Source organism: Perna viridis, chromosome 4, assembly GCF_037379345.1.
Source record: "Perna viridis isolate PV_CMFRI_1.1 ecotype Kerala chromosome 4, ASM3737934v1, whole genome shotgun sequence".
NCBI lineage: Eukaryota > Metazoa > Mollusca > Bivalvia > Mytilida > Mytilidae > Perna > Perna viridis.
In genome coordinates this window covers 36,578,927-36,601,664 of record NC_142448.1, presented here as the reverse complement: position 1 = coordinate 36,601,664, position 22,738 = coordinate 36,578,927, and the positions used below count along the sequence as shown (strand labels likewise).

General features: G+C 31.6%; 1 protein-coding gene and 1 long non-coding RNA gene across 4 annotated transcripts in view; one reads left to right on the top strand and one right to left on the bottom strand.

Annotated features, from left to right (window-relative positions):
- Window positions 1–22,738, bottom strand: part of LOC148619947 (uncharacterized) — a 48,812-nt gene that overhangs the window by 12,930 nt on the left and 13,144 nt on the right. For all 3 annotated transcript variants that reach the window (XM_088580398.1, XM_088580395.1, XM_088580396.1), the window contains exon 3: window positions 21,974–22,078. Coding sequence is in view for 1 of the 3 variants with exons in the window: in XM_088580395.1 (XP_088436521.1) it covers window positions 21,974–22,078 (105 nt within the window). In the remaining 2 variants the exon portion in view is untranslated. The remainder of the gene's footprint in view (window positions 1–21,973; window positions 22,079–22,738) is intronic.
- On the top strand, window positions 17,986–20,606 carry LOC148619948 (uncharacterized). Its single transcript, XR_015921683.1, has 4 exons — window positions 17,986–18,167; window positions 19,300–19,366; window positions 20,049–20,122; window positions 20,458–20,606. It is a non-coding gene; the product is annotated as an uncharacterized LOC148619948 (long non-coding RNA).

Here is a 22,738-nt window from a genome sequence, read left to right as displayed (position 1 = left end):
TTACCTAAATATGGTAGTAATAAGCACTTGAAATCAAGTTTTGTGTAGATTTGAGCAAAAATTAGGTTAGAAATGAGGAAAAACTCACTTTCATTACTGCGGTTAAGGCCATATAAGCATTCCCCTATGGCAACATGGAAAATCCATTATTGAGCACTTTTTTTTGCTTTAGGTGCCCTTTACTGGTCATGTTTTAATGTGAAAACACTGTATTTACAAATTTAATGCCAAATATATCACCTTTTGTGAAAATTTAAAGATTTAGGATTTTTGACATGTGATCAAGAAAAAGGGGGAGGCATGTCAGAAATAAATTTTTAAAAATAGACCAATTTCTCAGAAAATGATTACTTTTAAAACTATTTCTTCATTAATATTGTTAAAAAACAAGTTGTGATTGATATTTTTTATTTGAAAAGTCAGAAAAAGTTCTTTGCAAATATTTAATGCATTTCAGTATGGTAGAATATTTTCACTTTTTTGCTCGCACAACTTGGTTACCCTATATTTAAAAATCAAATATTTAAAAAAGTGCTTGTCACATTTCACTGAAACTTTGCAAATGCATTCAGTATGTGTGTAGGAAGATACCTGTATAGTTATTTATTTTTTCTAAGACAAAAAGTGACTCTTTAGATGAAGCCATGGCAAAATGAAAAGTTTCTTGAAATAGCTTTAAACTACTTGAAGATCTTGTTAACTTTGCCATGAGAGGAATACACTACAAAAATCCTTCAAAATATGCATTTTTTTAAGTTATAGGTCCAAATTATGGAAAATTGGTCTTTTTGGCTGATTTTTAAGTCCTATCTTGTAAAAAGTGTAGAAAATTTAGTAAAAATATCAAATATTAAACTTTGAGGGCTATATTTACCTAAATATGGTAGTAATAAGCACTTGAAATCAAGTTTTGTGTAGATTTGAGCAAAAATTAGGTTAGAAATGAGGAAAAACTCACTTTCATTACTGCGGTTAAGGCCATATAAGCATTCCCCTATGGCAACATGGAAAATCCATTATTGAGCACTTTTTTTGCTTTAGGTGCCCTTTACTGGTCATGTTTTAATGTGAAAACACTGTATTTACAAATTTAATGCCAAATATATCACCTTTTGTGAAAATTTAAAGATTTAGGATTTTTGACATGTGATCAAGAAAAAGGGGGAGGCATGTCAGAAATAAATTTTTAAAAATAGACCAATTTCTCAGAAAATGATTACTTTTAAAACTATTTCTTCATTAATATTGTTAAAAAACAAGTTGTGATTGATATTTTTTATTTGAAAAGTCAGAAAAAGTTCTTTGCAAATATTTAATGCATTTCAGTATGGTAGAATATTTTCACTTTTTTGCTCGCACAACTTGGTTACCCTATATTTAAAAATCAAATATTTAAAAAAGTGCTTGTCACATTTCACTGAAACTTTGCAAATGCATTCAGTATGTGTGTAGGAAGATACCTGTATAGTTATTTATTTTTTCTAAGACAAAAAGTGACTCTTTAGGTTACAGACCACCAATTCAACCAATGAGCATTTGGAACGTACGCAAAAATAGTCCTACGCAGAAATTACCCCTGTTCCTCTTAGTGCTGTGAAAAAAGTTCTCATCTTATTTTAAAAATTTAAAGAGTTTCTGAAAGGAAAAACATTTCTGTACATTTTATAGGTGCATTTTGCTTCTTGTGATGTGAAGCCTAATCTCCATAATGATTTTTAAATATACCCCTATCTTGTGAAAACACTGGGATTTCCCATGCTATTTATAGACCCTTCACTTCCGGTGACCAGTACTGCACTGCAAGTCTGCTAACCCCACATGCCATTCTGAGGATTGTGAGCTGACATATGTAGAATCATGCTGATATATAGTCATCTGCAGGTTAAAGTTAAGGTAAAGTCCAGAGAAGCCATTGAATATTGTGAAATTAGCATAGAAGCCTATGGGAAGTGGAATTAGTGGTTTTTAGCCTTAAGATGAAGCCATGGCAAAATGAAAAGTTTCTTGAAATAGCTTTAAACTACTTGAAGATCTTGTTAACTTTGCCATGAGAGGAATACACTACAAAAATCCTTCAAAATATGCATTTTTTTAAGTTATAGGTCCAAATTATGGAAAATTGGTCTTTTTGGCTGATTTTTAAGTCCTATCTTGTAAAAAGTGTAGAAAATTTAGTAAAAATATCAAATATTAAACTTTGAGGGCTATATTTACCTAAATATGGTAGTAATAAGCACTTGAAATCAAGTTTTGTGTAGATTTGAGCAAAAATTAGGTTAGAAATGAGGAAAAACTCACTTTCATTACTGCGGTTAAGGCCATATAAGCATTCCCCTATGGCAACATGGAAAATCCATTATTGAGCACTTTTTTTGCTTTAGGTGCCCTTTACTGGTCATGTTTTAATGTGAAAACACTGTATTTACAAATTTAATGCCAAATATATCACCTTTTGTGAAAATTTAAAGATTTAGGATTTTTGACATGTGATCAAGAAAAAGGGGGAGGCATGTCAGAAATAAATTTTTAAAAATAGACCAATTTCTCAGAAAATGATTACTTTTAAAACTATTTCTTCATTAATATTGTTAAAAAACAAGTTGTGATTGATATTTTTTATTTGAAAAGTCAGAAAAAGTTCTTTGCAAATATTTAATGCATTTCAGTATGGTAGAATATTTTCACTTTTTTGCTCGCACAACTTGGTTACCCTATATTTAAAAATCAAATATTTAAAAAAGTGCTTGTCACATTTCACTGAAACTTTGCAAATGCATTCAGTATGTGTGTAGGAAGATACCTGTATAGTTATTTATTTTTTCTAAGACAAAAAGTGACTCTTTAGGTTACAGACCACCAATTCAACCAATGAGCATTTGGAACGTACGCAAAAATAGTCCTACGCAGAAATTACCCCTGTTCCTCTTAGTGCTGTGAAAAAAGTTCTCATCTTATTTTAAAAATTTAAAGAGTTTCTGAAAGGAAAAACATTTCTGTACATTTTATAGGTGCATTTTGCTTCTTGTGATGTGAAGCCTAATCTCCATAATGATTTTTAAATATACCCCTATCTTGTGAAAACACTGGGATTTCCCATGCTATTTTTAGACCCTTCACTTCCGGTGACCAGTACTGCACTGCAAGTCTGCTAACCCCACATGCCATTCTGAGGATTGTGAGCTGACATATGTAGAATCATGCTGATATATAGTCATCTGCAGGTTAAAGTTAAGGTAAAGTCCAGAGAAGCCATTGAATATTGTGAAATTAGCATAAAAGCCTATGGGAAGTGGAATTAGTGGTTTTTAGCCTTAAGATGAAGCCATGGCAAAATGAAAAGTTTCTTGAAATAGCTTTAAACTACTTGAAGATCTTGTTAACTTTGCCATGAGAGGAATACACTACAAAAATCCTTCAAAATATGCATTTTTTTAAGTTATAGGTCCAAATTATGGAAAATTGGTCTTTTTGGCTGATTTTTAAGTCCTATCTTGTAAAAAGTGTAGAAAATTTAGTAAAAATATCAAATATTAAACTTTGAGGGCTATATTTACCTAAATATGGTAGTAATAAGCACTTGAAATCAAGTTTTGTGTAGATTTGAGCAAAAATTAGGTTAGAAATGAGGAAAAACTCACTTTCATTACTGCGGTTAAGGCCATATAAGCATTCCCCTATGGCAACATGGAAAATCCATTATTGAGCACTTTTTTTGCTTTAGGTGCCCTTTACTGGTCATGTTTTAATGTGAAAACACTGTATTTACAAATTTAATGCCAAATATATCACCTTTTGTGAAAATTTAAAGATTTAGGATTTTTGACATGTGATCAAGAAAAAGGGGGAGGCATGTCAGAAATAAATTTTTAAAAATAGACCAATTTCTCAGAAAATGATTACTTTTAAAACTATTTCTTCATTAATATTGTTAAAAAACAAGTTGTGATTGATATTTTTTATTTGAAAAGTCAGAAAAAGTTCTTTGCAAATATTTAATGCATTTCAGTATGGTAGAATATTTTCACTTTTTTGCTCGCACAACTTGGTTACCCTATATTTAAAAATCAAATATTTAAAAAAGTGCTTGTCACATTTCACTGAAACTTTGCAAATGCATTCAGTATGTGTGTAGGAAGATACCTGTATAGTTATTTATTTTTTCTAAGACAAAAAGTGACTCTTTAGGTTACAGACCACCAATTCAACCAATGAGCATTTGGAACGTACGCAAAAATAGTCCTACGCAGAAATTACCCCTGTTCCTCTTAGTGCTGTGAAAAAAGTTCTCATCTTATTTTAAAAATTTAAAGAGTTTCTGAAAGGAAAAACATTTCTGTACATTTTATAGGTGCATTTTGCTTCTTGTGATGTGAAGCCTAATCTCCATAATGATTTTTAAATATACCCCTATCTTGTGAAAACACTGGGATTTCCCATGCTATTTATAGACCCTTCACTTCCGGTGACCAGTACTGCACTGCAAGTCTGCTAACCCCACATGCCATTCTGAGGATTGTGAGCTGACATATGTAGAATCATGCTGATATATAGTCATCTGCAGGTTAAAGTTAAGGTAAAGTCCAGAGAAGCCATTGAATATTGTGAAATTAGCATAGAAGCCTATGGGAAGTGGAATTAGTGGTTTTTAGCCTTAAGATGAAGCCATGGCAAAATGAAAAGTTTCTTGAAATAGCTTTAAACTACTTGAAGATCTTGTTAACTTTGCCATGAGAGGAATACACTACAAAAATCCTTCAAAATATGCATTTTTTTAAGTTATAGGTCCAAATTATGGAAAATTGGTCTTTTTGGCTGATTTTTAAGTCCTATCTTGTAAAAAGTGTAGAAAATTTAGTAAAAATATCAAATATTAAACTTTGAGGGCTATATTTACCTAAATATGGTAGTAATAAGCACTTGAAATCAAGTTTTGTGTAGATTTGAGCAAAAATTAGGTTAGAAATGAGGAAAAACTCACTTTCATTACTGCGGTTAAGGCCATATAAGCATTCCCCTATGGCAACATGGAAAATCCATTATTGAGCACTTTTTTTGCTTTAGGTGCCCTTTACTGGTCATGTTTTAATGTGAAAACACTGTATTTACAAATTTAATGCCAAATATATCACCTTTTGTGAAAATTTAAAGATTTAGGATTTTTGACATGTGATCAAGAAAAAGGGGGAGGCATGTCAGAAATAAATTTTTAAAAATAGACCAATTTCTCAGAAAATGATTACTTTTAAAACTATTTCTTCATTAATATTGTTAAAAAACAAGTTGTGATTGATATTTTTTATTTGAAAAGTCAGAAAAAGTTCTTTGCAAATATTTAATGCATTTCAGTATGGTAGAATATTTTCACTTTTTTGCTCGCACAACTTGGTTACCCTATATTTAAAAATCAAATATTTAAAAAAGTGCTTGTCACATTTCACTGAAACTTTGCAAATGCATTCAGTATGTGTGTAGGAAGATACCTGTATAGTTATTTATTTTTTCTAAGACAAAAAGTGACTCTTTAGGTTACAGACCACCAATTCAACCAATGAGCATTTGGAACGTACGCAAAAATAGTCCTACGCAGAAATTACCCCTGTTCCTCTTAGTGCTGTGAAAAAAGTTCTCATCTTATTTTAAAAATTTAAAGAGTTTCTGAAAGGAAAAACATTTCTGTACATTTTATAGGTGCATTTTGCTTCTTGTGATGTGAAGCCTAATCTCCATAATGATTTTTAAATATACCCCTATCTTGTGAAAACACTGGGATTTCCCATGCTATTTATAGACCCTTCACTTCCGGTGACCAGTACTGCACTGCAAGTCTGCTAACCCCACATGCCATTCTGAGGATTGTGAGCTGACATATGTAGAATCATGCTGATATATAGTCATCTGCAGGTTAAAGTTAAGGTAAAGTCCAGAGAAGCCATTGAATATTGTGAAATTAGCATAGAAGCCTATGGGAAGTGGAATTAGTGGTTTTTAGCCTTAAGATGAAGCCATGGCAAAATGAAAAGTTTCTTGAAATAGCTTTAAACTACTTGAAGATCTTGTTAACTTTGCCATGAGAGGAATACACTACAAAAATCCTTCAAAATATGCATTTTTTTAAGTTATAGGTCCAAATTATGGAAAGTTGGTCTTTTTGGCTGATTTTTAAGTCCTATCTTGTAAAAAGTGTAGAAAATTTAGTAAAAATATCAAATATTAAACTTTGAGGGCTATATTTACCTAAATATGGTAGTAATAAGCACTTGAAATCAAGTTTTGTGTAGATTTGAGCAAAAATTAGGTTAGAAATGAGGAAAAACTCACTTTCATTACTGCGGTTAAGGCCATATAAGCATTCCCCTATGGCAACATGGAAAATCCATTATTGAGCACTTTTTTTGCTTTAGGTGCCCTTTACTGGTCATGTTTTAATGTGAAAACACTGTATTTACAAATTTAATGCCAAATATATCACCTTTTGTGAAAATTTAAAGATTTAGGATTTTTGACATGTGATCAAGAAAAAGGGGGAGGCATGTCAGAAATAAATTTTTAAAAATAGACCAATTTCTCAGAAAATGATTACTTTTAAAACTATTTCTTCATTAATATTGTTAAAAAACAAGTTGTGATTGATATTTTTTATTTGAAAAGTCAGAAAAAGTTCTTTGCAAATATTTAATGCATTTCAGTATGGTAGAATATTTTCACTTTTTTGCTCGCACAACTTGGTTACCCTATATTTAAAAATCAAATATTTAAAAAAGTGCTTGTCACATTTCACTGAAACTTTGCAAATGCATTCAGTATGTGTGTAGGAAGATACCTGTATAGTTATTTATTTTTTCTAAGACAAAAAGTGACTCTTTAGGTTACAGACCACCAATTCAACCAATGAGCATTTGGAACGTACGCAAAAATAGTCCTACGCAGAAATTACCCCTGTTCCTCTTAGTGCTGTGAAAAAAGTTCTCATCTTATTTTAAAAATTTAAAGAGTTTCTGAAAGGAAAAACATTTCTGTACATTTTATAGGTGCATTTTGCTTCTTGTGATGTGAAGCCTAATCTCCATAATGATTTTTAAATATACCCCTATCTTGTGAAAACACTGGGATTTCCCATGCTATTTATAGACCCTTCACTTCCGGTGACCAGTACTGCACTGCAAGTCTGCTAACCCCACATGCCATTCTGAGGATTGTGAGCTGACATATGTAGAATCATGCTGATATATAGTCATCTGCAGGTTAAAGTTAAGGTAAAGTCCAGAGAAGCCATTGAATATTGTGAAATTAGCATAGAAGCCTATGGGAAGTGGAATTAGTGGTTTTTAGCCTTAAGATGAAGCCATGGCAAAATGAAAAGTTTCTTGAAATAGCTTTAAACTACTTGAAGATCTTGTTAACTTTGCCATGAGAGGAATACACTACAAAAATCCTTCAAAATATGCATTTTTTTAAGTTATAGGTCCAAATTATGGAAAATTGGTCTTTTTGGCTGATTTTTAAGTCCTATCTTGTAAAAAGTGTAGAAAATTTAGTAAAAATATCAAATATTAAACTTTGAGGGCTATATTTACCTAAATATGGTAGTAATAAGCACTTGAAATCAAGTTTTGTGTAGATTTGAGCAAAAATTAGGTTAGAAATGAGGAAAAACTCACTTTCATTACTGCGGTTAAGGCCATATAAGCATTCCCCTATGGCAACATGGAAAATCCATTATTGAGCACTTTTTTTGCTTTAGGTGCCCTTTACTGGTCATGTTTTAATGTGAAAACACTGTATTTACAAATTTAATGCCAAATATATCACCTTTTGTGAAAATTTAAAGATTTAGGATTTTTGACATGTGATCAAGAAAAAGGGGGAGGCATGTCAGAAATAAATTTTTAAAAATAGACCAATTTCTCAGAAAATGATTACTTTTAAAACTATTTCTTCATTAATATTGTTAAAAAACAAGTTGTGATTGATATTTTTTATTTGAAAAGTCAGAAAAAGTTCTTTGCAAATATTTAATGCATTTCAGTATGGTAGAATATTTTCACTTTTTTGCTCGCACAACTTGGTTACCCTATATTTAAAAATCAAATATTTAAAAAAGTGCTTGTCACATTTCACTGAAACTTTGCAAATGCATTCAGTATGTGTGTAGGAAGATACCTGTATAGTTATTTATTTTTTCTAAGACAAAAAGTGACTCTTTAGGTTACAGACCACCAATTCAACCAATGAGCATTTGGAACGTACGCAAAAATAGTCCTACGCAGAAATTACCCCTGTTCCTCTTAGTGCTGTGAAAAAAGTTCTCATCTTATTTTAAAAATTTAAAGAGTTTCTGAAAGGAAAAACATTTCTGTACATTTTATAGGTGCATTTTGCTTCTTGTGATGTGAAGCCTAATCTCCATAATGATTTTTAAATATACCCCTATCTTGTGAAAACACTGGGATTTCCCATGCTATTTATAGACCCTTCACTTCCGGTGACCAGTACTGCACTGCAAGTCTGCTAACCCCACATGCCATTCTGAGGATTGTGAGCTGACATATGTAGAATCATGCTGATATATAGTCATCTGCAGGTTAAAGTTAAGGTAAAGTCCAGAGAAGCCATTGAATATTGTGAAATTAGCATAGAAGCCTATGGGAAGTGGAATTAGTGGTTTTTAGCCTTAAGATGAAGCCATGGCAAAATGAAAAGTTTCTTGAAATAGCTTTAAACTACTTGAAGATCTTGTTAACTTTGCCATGAGAGGAATACACTACAAAAATCCTTCAAAATATGCATTTTTTTAAGTTATAGGTCCAAATTATGGAAAATTGGTCTTTTTGGCTGATTTTTAAGTCCTATCTTGTAAAAAGTGTAGAAAATTTAGTAAAAATATCAAATATTAAACTTTGAGGGCTATATTTACCTAAATATGGTAGTAATAAGCACTTGAAATCAAGTTTTGTGTAGATTTGAGCAAAAATTAGGTTAGAAATGAGGAAAAACTCACTTTCATTACTGCGGTTAAGGCCATATAAGCATTCCCCTATGGCAACATGGAAAATCCATTATTGAGCACTTTTTTTGCTTTAGGTGCCCTTTACTGGTCATGTTTTAATGTGAAAACACTGTATTTACAAATTTAATGCCAAATATATCACCTTTTGTGAAAATTTAAAGATTTAGGATTTTTGACATGTGATCAAGAAAAAGGGGGAGGCATGTCAGAAATAAATTTTTAAAAATAGACCAATTTCTCAGAAAATGATTACTTTTAAAACTATTTCTTCATTAATATTGTTAAAAAACAAGTTGTGATTGATATTTTTTATTTGAAAAGTCAGAAAAAGTTCTTTGCAAATATTTAATGCATTTCAGTATGGTAGAATATTTTCACTTTTTTGCTCGCACAACTTGGTTACCCTATATTTAAAAATCAAATATTTAAAAAAGTGCTTGTCACATTTCACTGAAACTTTGCAAATGCATTCAGTATGTGTGTAGGAAGATACCTGTATAGTTATTTATTTTTTCTAAGACAAAAAGTGACTCTTTAGGTTACAGACCACCAATTCAACCAATGAGCATTTGGAACGTACGCAAAAATAGTCCTACGCAGAAATTACCCCTGTTCCTCTTAGTGCTGTGAAAAAAGTTCTCATCTTATTTTAAAAATTTAAAGAGTTTCTGAAAGGAAAAACATTTCTGTACATTTTATAGGTGCATTTTGCTTCTTGTGATGTGAAGCCTAATCTCCATAATGATTTTTAAATATACCCCTATCTTGTGAAAACACTGGGATTTCCCATGCTATTTATAGACCCTTCACTTCCGGTGACCAGTACTGCACTGCAAGTCTGCTAACCCCACATGCCATTCTGAGGATTGTGAGCTGACATATGTAGAATCATGCTGATATATAGTCATCTGCAGGTTAAAGTTAAGGTAAAGTCCAGAGAAGCCATTGAATATTGTGAAATTAGCATAGAAGCCTATGGGAAGTGGAATTAGTGGTTTTTAGCCTTAAGATGAAGCCATGGCAAAATGAAAAGTTTCTTGAAATAGCTTTAAACTACTTGAAGATCTTGTTAACTTTGCCATGAGAGGAATACACTACAAAAATCCTTCAAAATATGCATTTTTTTAAGTTATAGGTCCAAATTATGGAAAATTGGTCTTTTTGGCTGATTTTTAAGTCCTATCTTGTAAAAAGTGTAGAAAATTTAGTAAAAATATCAAATATTAAACTTTGAGGGCTATATTTACCTAAATATGGTAGTAATAAGCACTTGAAATCAAGTTTTGTGTAGATTTGAGCAAAAATTAGGTTAGAAATGAGGAAAAACTCACTTTCATTACTGCGGTTAAGGCCATATAAGCATTCCCCTATGGCAACATGGAAAATCCATTATTGAGCACTTTTTTTGCTTTAGGTGCCCTTTACTGGTCATGTTTTAATGTGAAAACACTGTATTTACAAATTTAATGCCAAATATATCACCTTTTGTGAAAATTTAAAGATTTAGGATTTTTGACATGTGATCAAGAAAAAGGGGGAGGCATGTCAGAAATAAATTTTTAAAAATAGACCAATTTCTCAGAAAATGATTACTTTTAAAACTATTTCTTCATTAATATTGTTAAAAAACAAGTTGTGATTGATATTTTTTATTTGAAAAGTCAGAAAAAGTTCTTTGCAAATATTTAATGCATTTCAGTATGGTAGAATATTTTCACTTTTTTGCTCGCACAACTTGGTTACCCTATATTTAAAAATCAAATATTTAAAAAAGTGCTTGTCACATTTCACTGAAACTTTGCAAATGCATTCAGTATGTGTGTAGGAAGATACCTGTATAGTTATTTATTTTTTCTAAGACAAAAAGTGACTCTTTAGGTTACAGACCACCAATTCAACCAATGAGCATTTGGAACGTACGCAAAAATAGTCCTACACAGAAATTACCCCTGTTCCTCTTAGTGCTGTGAAAAAAGTTCTCATCTTATTTTAAAAATTTAAAGAGTTTCTGAAAGGAAAAACATTTCTGTACATTTTATAGGTGCATTTTGCTTCTTGTGATGTGAAGCCTAATCTCCATAATGATTTTTAAATATACCCCTATCTTGTGAAAACACTGGGATTTCCCATGCTATTTATAGACCCTTCACTTCCGGTGACCAGTACTGCACTGCAAGTCTGCTAACCCCACATGCCATTCTGAGGATTGTGAGCTGACATATGTAGAATCATGCTGATATATAGTCATCTGCAGGTTAAAGTTAAGGTAAAGTCCAGAGAAGCCATTGAATATTGTGAAATTAGCATAGAAGCCTATGGGAAGTGGAATTAGTGGTTTTTAGCCTTAAGATGAAGCCATGGCAAAATGAAAAGTTTCTTGAAATAGCTTTAAACTACTTGAAGATCTTGTTAACTTTGCCATGAGAGGAATACACTACAAAAATCCTTCAAAATATGCATTTTTTTAAGTTATAGGTCCAAATTATGGAAAATTGGTCTTTTTGGCTGATTTTTAAGTCCTATCTTGTAAAAAGTGTAGAAAATTTAGTAAAAATATCAAATATTAAACTTTGAGGGCTATATTTACCTAAATATGGTAGTAATAAGCACTTGAAATCAAGTTTTGTGTAGATTTGAGCAAAAATTAGGTTAGAAATGAGGAAAAACTCACTTTCATTACTGCGGTTAAGGCCATATAAGCATTCCCCTATGGCAACATGGAAAATCCATTATTGAGCACTTTTTTTGCTTTAGGTGCCCTTTACTGGTCATGTTTTAATGTGAAAACACTGTATTTACAAATTTAATGCCAAATATATCACCTTTTGTGAAAATTTAAAGATTTAGGATTTTTGACATGTGATCAAGAAAAAGGGGGAGGCATGTCAGAAATAAATTTTTAAAAATAGACCAATTTCTCAGAAAATGATTACTTTTAAAACTATTTCTTCATTAATATTGTTAAAAAACAAGTTGTGATTGATATTTTTTATTTGAAAAGTCAGAAAAAGTTCTTTGCAAATATTTAATGCATTTCAGTATGGTAGAATATTTTCACTTTTTTGCTCGCACAACTTGGTTACCCTATATTTAAAAATCAAATATTTAAAAAAGTGCTTGTCACATTTCACTGAAACTTTGCAAATGCATTCAGTATGTGTGTAGGAAGATACCTGTATAGTTATTTATTTTTTCTAAGACAAAAAGTGACTCTTTAGATGAAGCCATGGCAAAATGAAAAGTTTCTTGAAATAGCTTTAAACTACTTGAAGATCTTGTTAACTTTGCCATGAGAGGAATACACTACAAAAATCCTTCAAAATATGCATTTTTTTAAGTTATAGGTCCAAATTATGGAAAATTGGTCTTTTTGGCTGATTTTTAAGTCCTATCTTGTAAAAAGTGTAGAAAATTTAGTAAAAATATCAAATATTAAACTTTGAGGGCTATATTTACCTAAATATGGTAGTAATAAGCACTTGAAATCAAGTTTTGTGTAGATTTGAGCAAAAATTAGGTTAGAAATGAGGAAAAACTCACTTTCATTACTGCGGTTAAGGCCATATAAGCATTCCCCTATGGCAACATGGAAAATCCATTATTGAGCACTTTTTTTGCTTTAGGTGCCCTTTACTGGTCATGTTTTAATGTGAAAACACTGTATTTACAAATTTAATGCCAAATATATCACCTTTTGTGAAAATTTAAAGATTTAGGATTTTTGACATGTGATCAAGAAAAAGGGGGAGGCATGTCAGAAATAAATTTTTAAAAATAGACCAATTTCTCAGAAAATGATTACTTTTAAAACTATTTCTTCATTAATATTGTTAAAAAACAAGTTGTGATTGATATTTTTTATTTGAAAAGTCAGAAAAAGTTCTTTGCAAATATTTAATGCATTTCAGTATGGTAGAATATTTTCACTTTTTTGCTCGCACAACTTGGTTACCCTATATTTAAAAATCAAATATTTAAAAAAGTGCTTGTCACATTTCACTGAAACTTTGCAAATGCATTCAGTATGTGTGTAGGAAGATACCTGTATAGTTATTTATTTTTTCTAAGACAAAAAGTGACTCTTTAGGTTACAGACCACCAATTCAACCAATGAGCATTTGGAACGTACGCAAAAATAGTCCTACGCAGAAATTACCCCTGTTCCTCTTAGTGCTGTGAAAAAAGTTCTCATCTTATTTTAAAAATTTAAAGAGTTTCTGAAAGGAAAAACATTTCTGTACATTTTATAGGTGCATTTTGCTTCTTGTGATGTGAAGCCTAATCTCCATAATGATTTTTAAATATACCCCTATCTTGTGAAAACACTGGGATTTCCCATGCTATTTATAGACCCTTCACTTCCGGTGACCAGTACTGCACTGCAAGTCTGCTAACCCCACATGCCATTCTGAGGATTGTGAGCTGACATATGTAGAATCATGCTGATATATAGTCATCTGCAGGTTAAAGTTAAGGTAAAGTCCAGAGAAGCCATTGAATATTGTGAAATTAGCATAGAAGCCTATGGGAAGTGGAATTAGTGGTTTTTAGCCTTAAGATGAAGCCATGGCAAAATGAAAAGTTTCTTGAAATAGCTTTAAACTACTTGAAGATCTTGTTAACTTTGCCATGAGAGGAATACACTACAAAAATCCTTCAAAATATGCATTTTTTTAAGTTATAGGTCCAAATTATGGAAAATTGGTCTTTTTGGCTGATTTTTAAGTCCTATCTTGTAAAAAGTGTAGAAAATTTAGTAAAAATATCAAATATTAAACTTTGAGGGCTATATTTACCTAAATATGGTAGTAATAAGCACTTGAAATCAAGTTTTGTGTAGATTTGAGCAAAAATTAGGTTAGAAATGAGGAAAAACTCACTTTCATTACTGCGGTTAAGGCCATATAAGCATTCCCCTATGGCAACATGGAAAATCCATTATTGAGCACTTTTTTTGCTTTAGGTGCCCTTTACTGGTCATGTTTTAATGTGAAAACACTGTATTTACAAATTTAATGCCAAATATATCACCTTTTGTGAAAATTTAAAGATTTAGGATTTTTGACATGTGATCAAGAAAAAGGGGGAGGCATGTCAGAAATAAATTTTTAAAAATAGACCAATTTCTCAGAAAATGATTACTTTTAAAACTATTTCTTCATTAATATTGTTAAAAAACAAGTTGTGATTGATATTTTTTATTTGAAAAGTCAGAAAAAGTTCTTTGCAAATATTTAATGCATTTCAGTATGGTAGAATATTTTCACTTTTTTGCTCGCACAACTTGGTTACCCTATATTTAAAAATCAAATATTTAAAAAAGTGCTTGTCACATTTCACTGAAACTTTGCAAATGCATTCAGTATGTGTGTAGGAAGATACCTGTATAGTTATTTATTTTTTCTAAGACAAAAAGTGACTCTTTAGGTTACAGACCACCAATTCAACCAATGAGCATTTGGAACGTACGCAAAAATAGTCCTACGCAGAAATTACCCCTGTTCCTCTTAGTGCTGTGAAAAAAGTTCTCATCTTATTTTAATAATTTAAAGAGTTTCTGAAAGGAAAAACATTTCTGTACATTTTATAGGTGCATTTTGCTTCTTGTGATGTGAAGCCTAATCTCCATAATGATTTTTAAATATACCCCTATCTTGTGAAAACACTGGGATTTCCCATGCTATTTATAGACCCTTCACTTCCGGTGACCAGTACTGCACTGCAAGTCTGCTAACCCCACATGCCATTCTGAGGATTGTGAGCTGACATATGTAGAATCATGCTGATATATAGTCATCTGCAGGTTAAAGTTAAGGTAAAGTCCAGAGAAGCCATTGAATATTGTGAAATTAGCATAGAAGCCTATGGGAAGTGGAATTAGTGGTTTTTAGCCTTAAGATGAAGCCATGGCAAAATGAAAAGTTTCTTGAAATAGCTTTAAACTACTTGAAGATCTTGTTAACTTTGCCATGAGAGGAATACACTACAAAAATCCTTCAAAATATGCATTTTTTTAAGTTATAGGTCCAAATTATGGAAAATTGGTCTTTTTGGCTGATTTTTAAGTCCTATCTTGTAAAAAGTGTAGAAAATTTAGTAAAAATATCAAATATTAAACTTTGAGGGCTATATTTACCTAAATATGGTAGTAATAAGCACTTGAAATCAAGTTTTGTGTAGATTTGAGCAAAAATTAGGTTAGAAATGAGGAAAAACTCACTTTCATTACTGCGGTTAAGGCCATATAAGCATTCCCCTATGGCAACATGGAAAATCCATTATTGAGCACTTTTTTTGCTTTAGGTGCCCTTTACTGGTCATGTTTTAATGTGAAAACACTGTATTTACAAATTTAATGCCAAATATATCACCTTTTGTGAAAATTTAAAGATTTAGGATTTTTGACATGTGATCAAGAAAAAGGGGGAGGCATGTCAGAAATAAATTTTTAAAAATAGACCAATTTCTCAGAAAATGATTACTTTTAAAACTATTTCTTCATTAATATTGTTAAAAAACAAGTTGTGATTGATATTTTTTATTTGAAAAGTCAGAAAAAGTTCTTTGCAAATATTTAATGCATTTCAGTATGGTAGAATATTTTCACTTTTTTGCTCGCACAACTTGGTTACCCTATATTTAAAAATCAAATATTTAAAAAAGTGCTTGTCACATTTCACTGAAACTTTGCAAATGCATTCAGTATGTGTGTAGGAAGATACCTGTATAGTTATTTATTTTTTCTAAGACAAAAAGTGACTCTTTAGGTTACAGACCACCAATTCAACCAATGAGCATTTGGAACGTACGCAAAAATAGTCCTACGCAGAAATTACCCCTGTTCCTCTTAGTGCTGTGAAAAAAGTTCTCATCTTATTTTAAAAATTTAAAGAGTTTCTGAAAGGAAAAACATTTCTGTACATTTTATAGGTGCATTTTGCTTCTTGTGATGTGAAGCCTAATCTCCATAATGATTTTTAAATATACCCCTATCTTGTGAAAACACTGGGATTTCCCATGCTATTTATAGACCCTTCACTTCCGGTGACCAGTACTGCACTGCAAGTCTGCTAACCCCACATGCCATTCTGAGGATTGTGAGCTGACATATGTAGAATCATGCTGATATATAGTCATCTGCAGGTTAAAGTTAAGGTAAAGTCCAGAGAAGCCATTGAATATTGTGAAATTAGCATAGAAGCCTATGGGAAGTGGAATTAGTGGTTTTTAGCCTATAGTGGTTCAATTTCTATTTAAAGACTCCATGAGCGAATCAATGAAATACCAAAAAAAATGTCATCCTTAAAGATCTGACAAGAATATCATAACATTATATCCCTTACGAATAAGCCTATTCAACGGTTTAGTTTACTTATTGGGCGAGTATCGAGCTTTCCGTGCTATGTGTAGAATATTACCCTAAAACAAAGGGTGAGAAACAAACATGAATATTTGTCCATAACAAATGAATGTTATTAACAAAGTTACCGAAGTGATAAACTCTATGTAAGAGTCAAAATGAAAAGTCTGCATAAAATTTAAATGGTATTATCAAAGTACAACCGGAAAGTTTGCAACCATTGCAATGGTCATCGTCACTCGGGACAGGCATTTCCTTTGGACATTGAGGATTAAACCAGGTTTTATGGCGGCTGTCCTTGGTCCCCTTATAAATTGATTTTTTAATGTGACATTTGTGCATAAGAAATAATCAAACAAATAGTTGCTTCACATATTTTCGATAAAAGTGAATAGAATGTATCATTTTCATAATTTTCTTGGGTAAATTTAGGGTCCTATGTCAGCTCCTATTTTGTAAATATCTTGATCTGCCACACGAAACACGTACGAAGCCATATTACGGGATGTATTTATTACCTAGATTATAATTGCCCCCAGCTAAACCGACCACTTCCTGTATATTGTACTTAACAGTAAAACGGAACATCGAGCTGTTAATACCTGTAGTCATTTTCTCGTAATAAACGAAAATTTGAGTTTTACGTATACATTTTGACTGCAGATTTTGATTTTTTAAATTCATTGTAAAGATCAATTCAAATCAATATCTGTATAAGTTAAGTAAGGTAATCATGCTCACCAGTACAATGTTACAACAAACAACATTACATATCCCAGTATTCTAACAACTGAACAGAAGATAATATACGTTACAAATGCAAATACACAATCATAATTAAAGTAATTAAGTTCAGACTGTAAATACATGGAAAAGGAACCTACATAAATTACGTATCACCTTGAAATTTCCAGTGATTTTGAAATATATGCATGTACTATATTTTGAAAGCGGAGGGGCTTCTAAAATAATAAGGCTAGACATACTGGCGTCACAACTCGATACAAAATGAAATTCTTCCTCGACACTTTTCATTGTGCACAAAGCACACTATCTATTTGAAATCTCTATACCATAGTAACCCCCAGTTTCAACAAACAATGAATGTGATGATTATCCTAGTTTACATCTAGTAAGACATTTTTTTTGTAATAAGTCCGTTTTGTTCAATATTTTTGCAGACTTGGTACAAATTCAACAACAAATTTGTACAAATAACACTTAGGAGAACCCTGAAAGGTTCCGTTTAGATCAAATGTTAAGTACCAGTCAACATAAAATTCAGACACCGGTAATGGAAAAGTGATTCATGTTGGATAAAATGTAATTCACGGTGAAGAAAAACCTACCAAACAAACGATGCTTCTGTGCAAAATTCATTTACAATCTACATTTTTGTACATACTTTTTCTCTATTTAGCGCAACAAACAAATAAAAAACTAAGACAGATTATGTGATCAGTAACTGTTTCTAAACAAGAAATAAAATTAAATTGGGTTGGTTTTTGACGTGCTGTCTGATTTTTAGAAAGCCTGATAAAAAAATGTACTTACGATAAAATACTAGGAGTGTGACATGTGGTGCACGATAGAACGTTTCCATGTGTTGTTACCTTTTGGTCCGTGGTCAAATCATAACTTGTCACATTACACCATAATTCGTTTCTTTCCCCTGTATTTCCAAACTCATTGAGAAACTCTTCGCATGAGAATAAATACGCGAGAATAAGAACTTTCACTGCTTTCAAAATCTTGGATGCAATTCATATTTTAAACTCGTTCTTTCCAAAATAGAAACAGGTTAGTATCATTCATTCCCGAGTATTCGATATTGTCGTTTACTAATCGAAAATAAACGCGAGTTGAAGGATCACTCAGTCATAACCATTTTACTGCTACAAGTGGGGCTGCATGTACTGGACAACAACAGCAGGTCTCACCTCCAGATAATGTTTACTAAAACCATGTAAACATGATGGCTTTTCAAAGGGTATGGTCTGGATTAGACCCCCCCTTTTTTGTTGGAATTTTTTTTCAATAGTTTGCCATTTTTTGTGCAAATGTGGCAGAGTCAAACTTTATAGTTTGCACATTTTAAGCAATGATTTTTATTTATGTACTGCAATGGTAATTCTTCTACAAGTGATGGAATAAATATCGAGTGAAAAATGTGACTAAAACAGTATAAGCAATGACCATTTTTGAATGCTGGAATAATACATTTTGTATATGTTCCAAAAGTTTATCTGTGCACGCAGTAAGACAAACTAGATAGAGGTAGGTACTGTCTCATATAAGATACAGTACAAATGTTTTTTTTTGTTAAAATATAGATATGGATAGTTATGGGTACAAATGTAACTTGTTTATGTTGTTAATCTTCTGTATTAACAATTCGGAAAGGCTTTAAATTTGAAATTAACAATATAGATATGATCATTTGAAACCATAATAGATTCAGTGCTTCTAGACCCAAATGTAGTACAGAGTTTTGATTTTAGCATTTTAAATATAAAAATACTAGTTTAATTTTTCAACCTGTCCATCACACACTGAAGATTGGATGCAAGTTTTCATTAGTGGGAATTGGGGTGTAAGATTTCTTGTGTTTGAAGAGAAATTGTGTTACGATTTGGAAATTGTATATATATGGCATATAAGTTGTACTGATTTCATTTTTTCTTCTCATGGACTTTCATCAGTGGACTTAGTACTGTCATATTTTAAAAAATTGGAATATATTTTTTTGGCATCACTTTTTGCTCTTATTTCTGAACATAGATTAAAAAAAAAAATGGTGACAGAATTTTGGAAGCCAGTGCAACCCCTGTTTCAGTTACATGTTTATAACTCCATTTTACTGTCTATATACAGAATCTGAAAGTTATCTAATTTTGAAATAATGCATAATAAGTATAATTTTGTTTTGAAGGTGCTCTATGTTGCTCAAGAGAGATTAGAGGATGCATGAAAGGATTCTTAGTAATGACTCGTAAAAGGTGAGTGACGTATGAAGAACTTGCAAAATAAATAAATATTAAACCAACTATGTCTGAGGAAAGATAAACAAGCTCTAGCTAGATGTTAAGTTCTGGTAAAAATCACTATTACTTGCTATCAGGAGATATCTCTTTTTATATACAGATGCTTTTGTTATATGATTAAGCCAAAAAGAAATATCTTTATTGTGTGAATATTCAATTGCAAATAGAGTTTGTCAAGTCCTATTCTAAAATTATAGTTGAACTGGACCATTATTTTTTAAGCTCTTCTCTTTGCACCACTAACATACCTTGTGTTTCAAAGGTAATCAAGGGAACTAATGTAATAGCGGCAATCAAAGGAATGTAATTCAGGGACAAAGACCAGACATGGAAAACAGACATACACAACAAAGAACATAAAGTAACTAAAATCATACACACAAAGTAACAAAAGCAAATGAGCAACTCAGACTACACTAAACTTGTTACATTTTTTGAAAGTTCAACGACAGCTTTCTCCACAATCTCTTAATTAATTTTGATGAAACTTATCCCCAGCATGTTGGACTTAACATTGAATGTTACTTATGTGCATTACAAGATAACTGCTTTAAGGATGCTTGCAATGAAAATTAATTCAACTAAATTGAAAGGTACCATATGTATTATCATGCAGAATTGTTTTTCACCATTTCAGGGACCAGCCACCTGCTTGCCTCTATGGTGAATGACTAATTCAGTATATGCAAACTTGATAGCTTATCATATCAGGTATACACTGTTCTCCAGAATTTTTGTACTCCTGCTTTTTGAGACGGGACATATTATGGCATACTGGTGTCCGTCCATCTGTTCTTCATACTTTGCACAATAAATCAAAAGTGCTGCCATGAACTTATATAGAAAGCACTTTATCTGTGTGTCTGTTTGTCTGTTCATGTTATCTTTTAGATGTCAGTTTGCAAGTAATTTCAGCTGTTGATATTAGAAATGAACATATATCAAGTAAGAAAAAATAAGATCACTTTGATTACAAATAAAATGGTATTGTAAAATATTTTATATATTTTGTTTGCATAAAGATTTTTACTTGTTTTATTCTACAGAGACGAGAAAGGAAGCATGTTTTATGGGTTGAAGCTGACCAAGAAGAAAAAGAAGTGCCAAAAAGCTGATTATGGACCTGAATTTAGACTTCCATTAGAATTTTTATAATTTATTTAAATACTAAGATAAAAGTACTGCTCATACAGCATTCTAAGTTTATATTTTTAAACAGCATATTTATAGTCAGAGTGTCTTTGAATATTTTTTTCTAATTCGTTGTTTTACATTTGTGGGTGATAAGTGAATTTTCAAAGGGATTTCATTTCAAAGCTATTAAAGATTAAAAACTTCAAAAACATCCCAAAGCAATACAAAAAACCTCTCTCTTTCAGTTATTCAGCTTTTTTATACATACTGCACAGAAGAAAAATGCACTAAGTGAATATGTAAAGCATACACTCTCCATGACTATCATTGTATTTTAACACAAGATATCCCATGGGAGAAAAAAAAATCCCATGGGATTCTATGAAAATCCCATGGGATTCCATGAAATCCCATGGGATAAAAAAAATCCCATGAATTTCGAATTGTAACTACAAATTTATTTTAGTAAATATTGTAAAACAAAATGCATTTGATTAAATCCCATGCAAATCTGCATCCAATGGTTACTCACATACCATGGTAGGTTGAAGAAAAAGCGGCGCAAGATTTGCAATTCAGTGTTTTGCAAATTTAAATTGTCTTGTGTTTAGAGTGGATGCAATGGAGATCTATATCTTCTGTGGTTAAATTAGCGAGAAATTAAAGTTTAACCTAAAACCGCCTAAATCTACCCTTGACAACCTATGCTTTGCGAATTTTATGGGGGGGGAGGGGGCACGCCCGTCACGCCCCACCTGAATCCGTCCCTACATGGGGACATTGGCCACTTGCCCCTTCGGACAGAAGATGGCCCCTTCACCTAAAAGAAATGTATGTGGTTTGTTAACAACTAAAAAAAATTGACTGTCTGAAAAAACCTGCAAATGGCCCTCTGTTGACTCAGTATCGGTCTTTATAAAATCTAGGCAGGAGGTGATTCAAGCATATCAAAATTTCAAAAAAATACTAAATTCTCTTTTATTTTTATTCAGAATTAGTTACAAACCACATTAACTAAGATTTTCATTTGGATGATACACTTTTGAAACAAAATTATATAAGATATACATAAAATCGATACTTTGCAAGGGTTATCGTTCTTGATATGCTTTAATTTGATTGATCTTAGTGTGAGATGAATGTATGGTTTTCTCAAAATGCAGATCTGAATGCAGAAAAGATAGTTGTAACATTAAACCAATGTAGCACCTGAGACCGAAAAAAATGTTTGTTCTGCAGGTTTTTCTACACCATACTCACCTGCATGTACCATAGACACTGTCTAAATTTTGTATGGACAGGTATTTAACGGGATAAAAAGACGTAGACTTTCTGCAATATGTTGGACTAAAGTCCAAGACCATGGAAAAACGTTGTACTATGCAAGATACTGCATTGTTTCGGCTGTTCTTATGAAACTATACTTACATATGTATTAGATGCTAAATCTGTCTTGATTTCGAACTGGCAGTTGGAACCCAAGGTTACAGAGAGGATATCTGACAAGTCAATGGAATCTATACACGATGATCGCTACAAACCGAAAAAAATACATCAACGAAAGTGAAATGAACAGTATTAACCCATTTCTTCCTTTTCTTCTAAAAAATAAATACCAAACTTTTCAAAACAAATACAAGGAAATGTATTAAAAAAAAAGGTAAATGAACAGATTTGATTATAATTATCGTTAAAGCCCGCGTGTTTCCGTCCTTGTTTTTTGAGCACACGAATTGTGAAATTTAAGTTTTTGATTTTACTCTGTAGTACTAATACAAGTGTTCCCTCATTACACAAAATACTTGTACATATGCATATAGATGGAGACATGCCAATAGTAAATAAAAACAGTGTTAAAAATAGTATTTGAAAGGGTACAACAGCTAGTTCCGTTTTCTTTGCAAGCTTATATTAGTGTGTTTTATTTATCATTTACCTACTTATTGGATAAAATTAGTCTGAACTGATTAATGAAAATTGGCTTAAATTACGCTAAACATCTGCATATATTATATATTTCCTAGCCATTTGACTTTATCTGATTCTAAATTTTAGTTTAATGTTATTTGTAAGACAAAAATATTATTTTATAATTGTACATGTACTTTGTAAACAGGACAAAAATTGTGATCACAACTTGTTTGTGCCACATTCTATTTGAAAGTAATTTTTTTTTTCTAAAAATGAAACCAA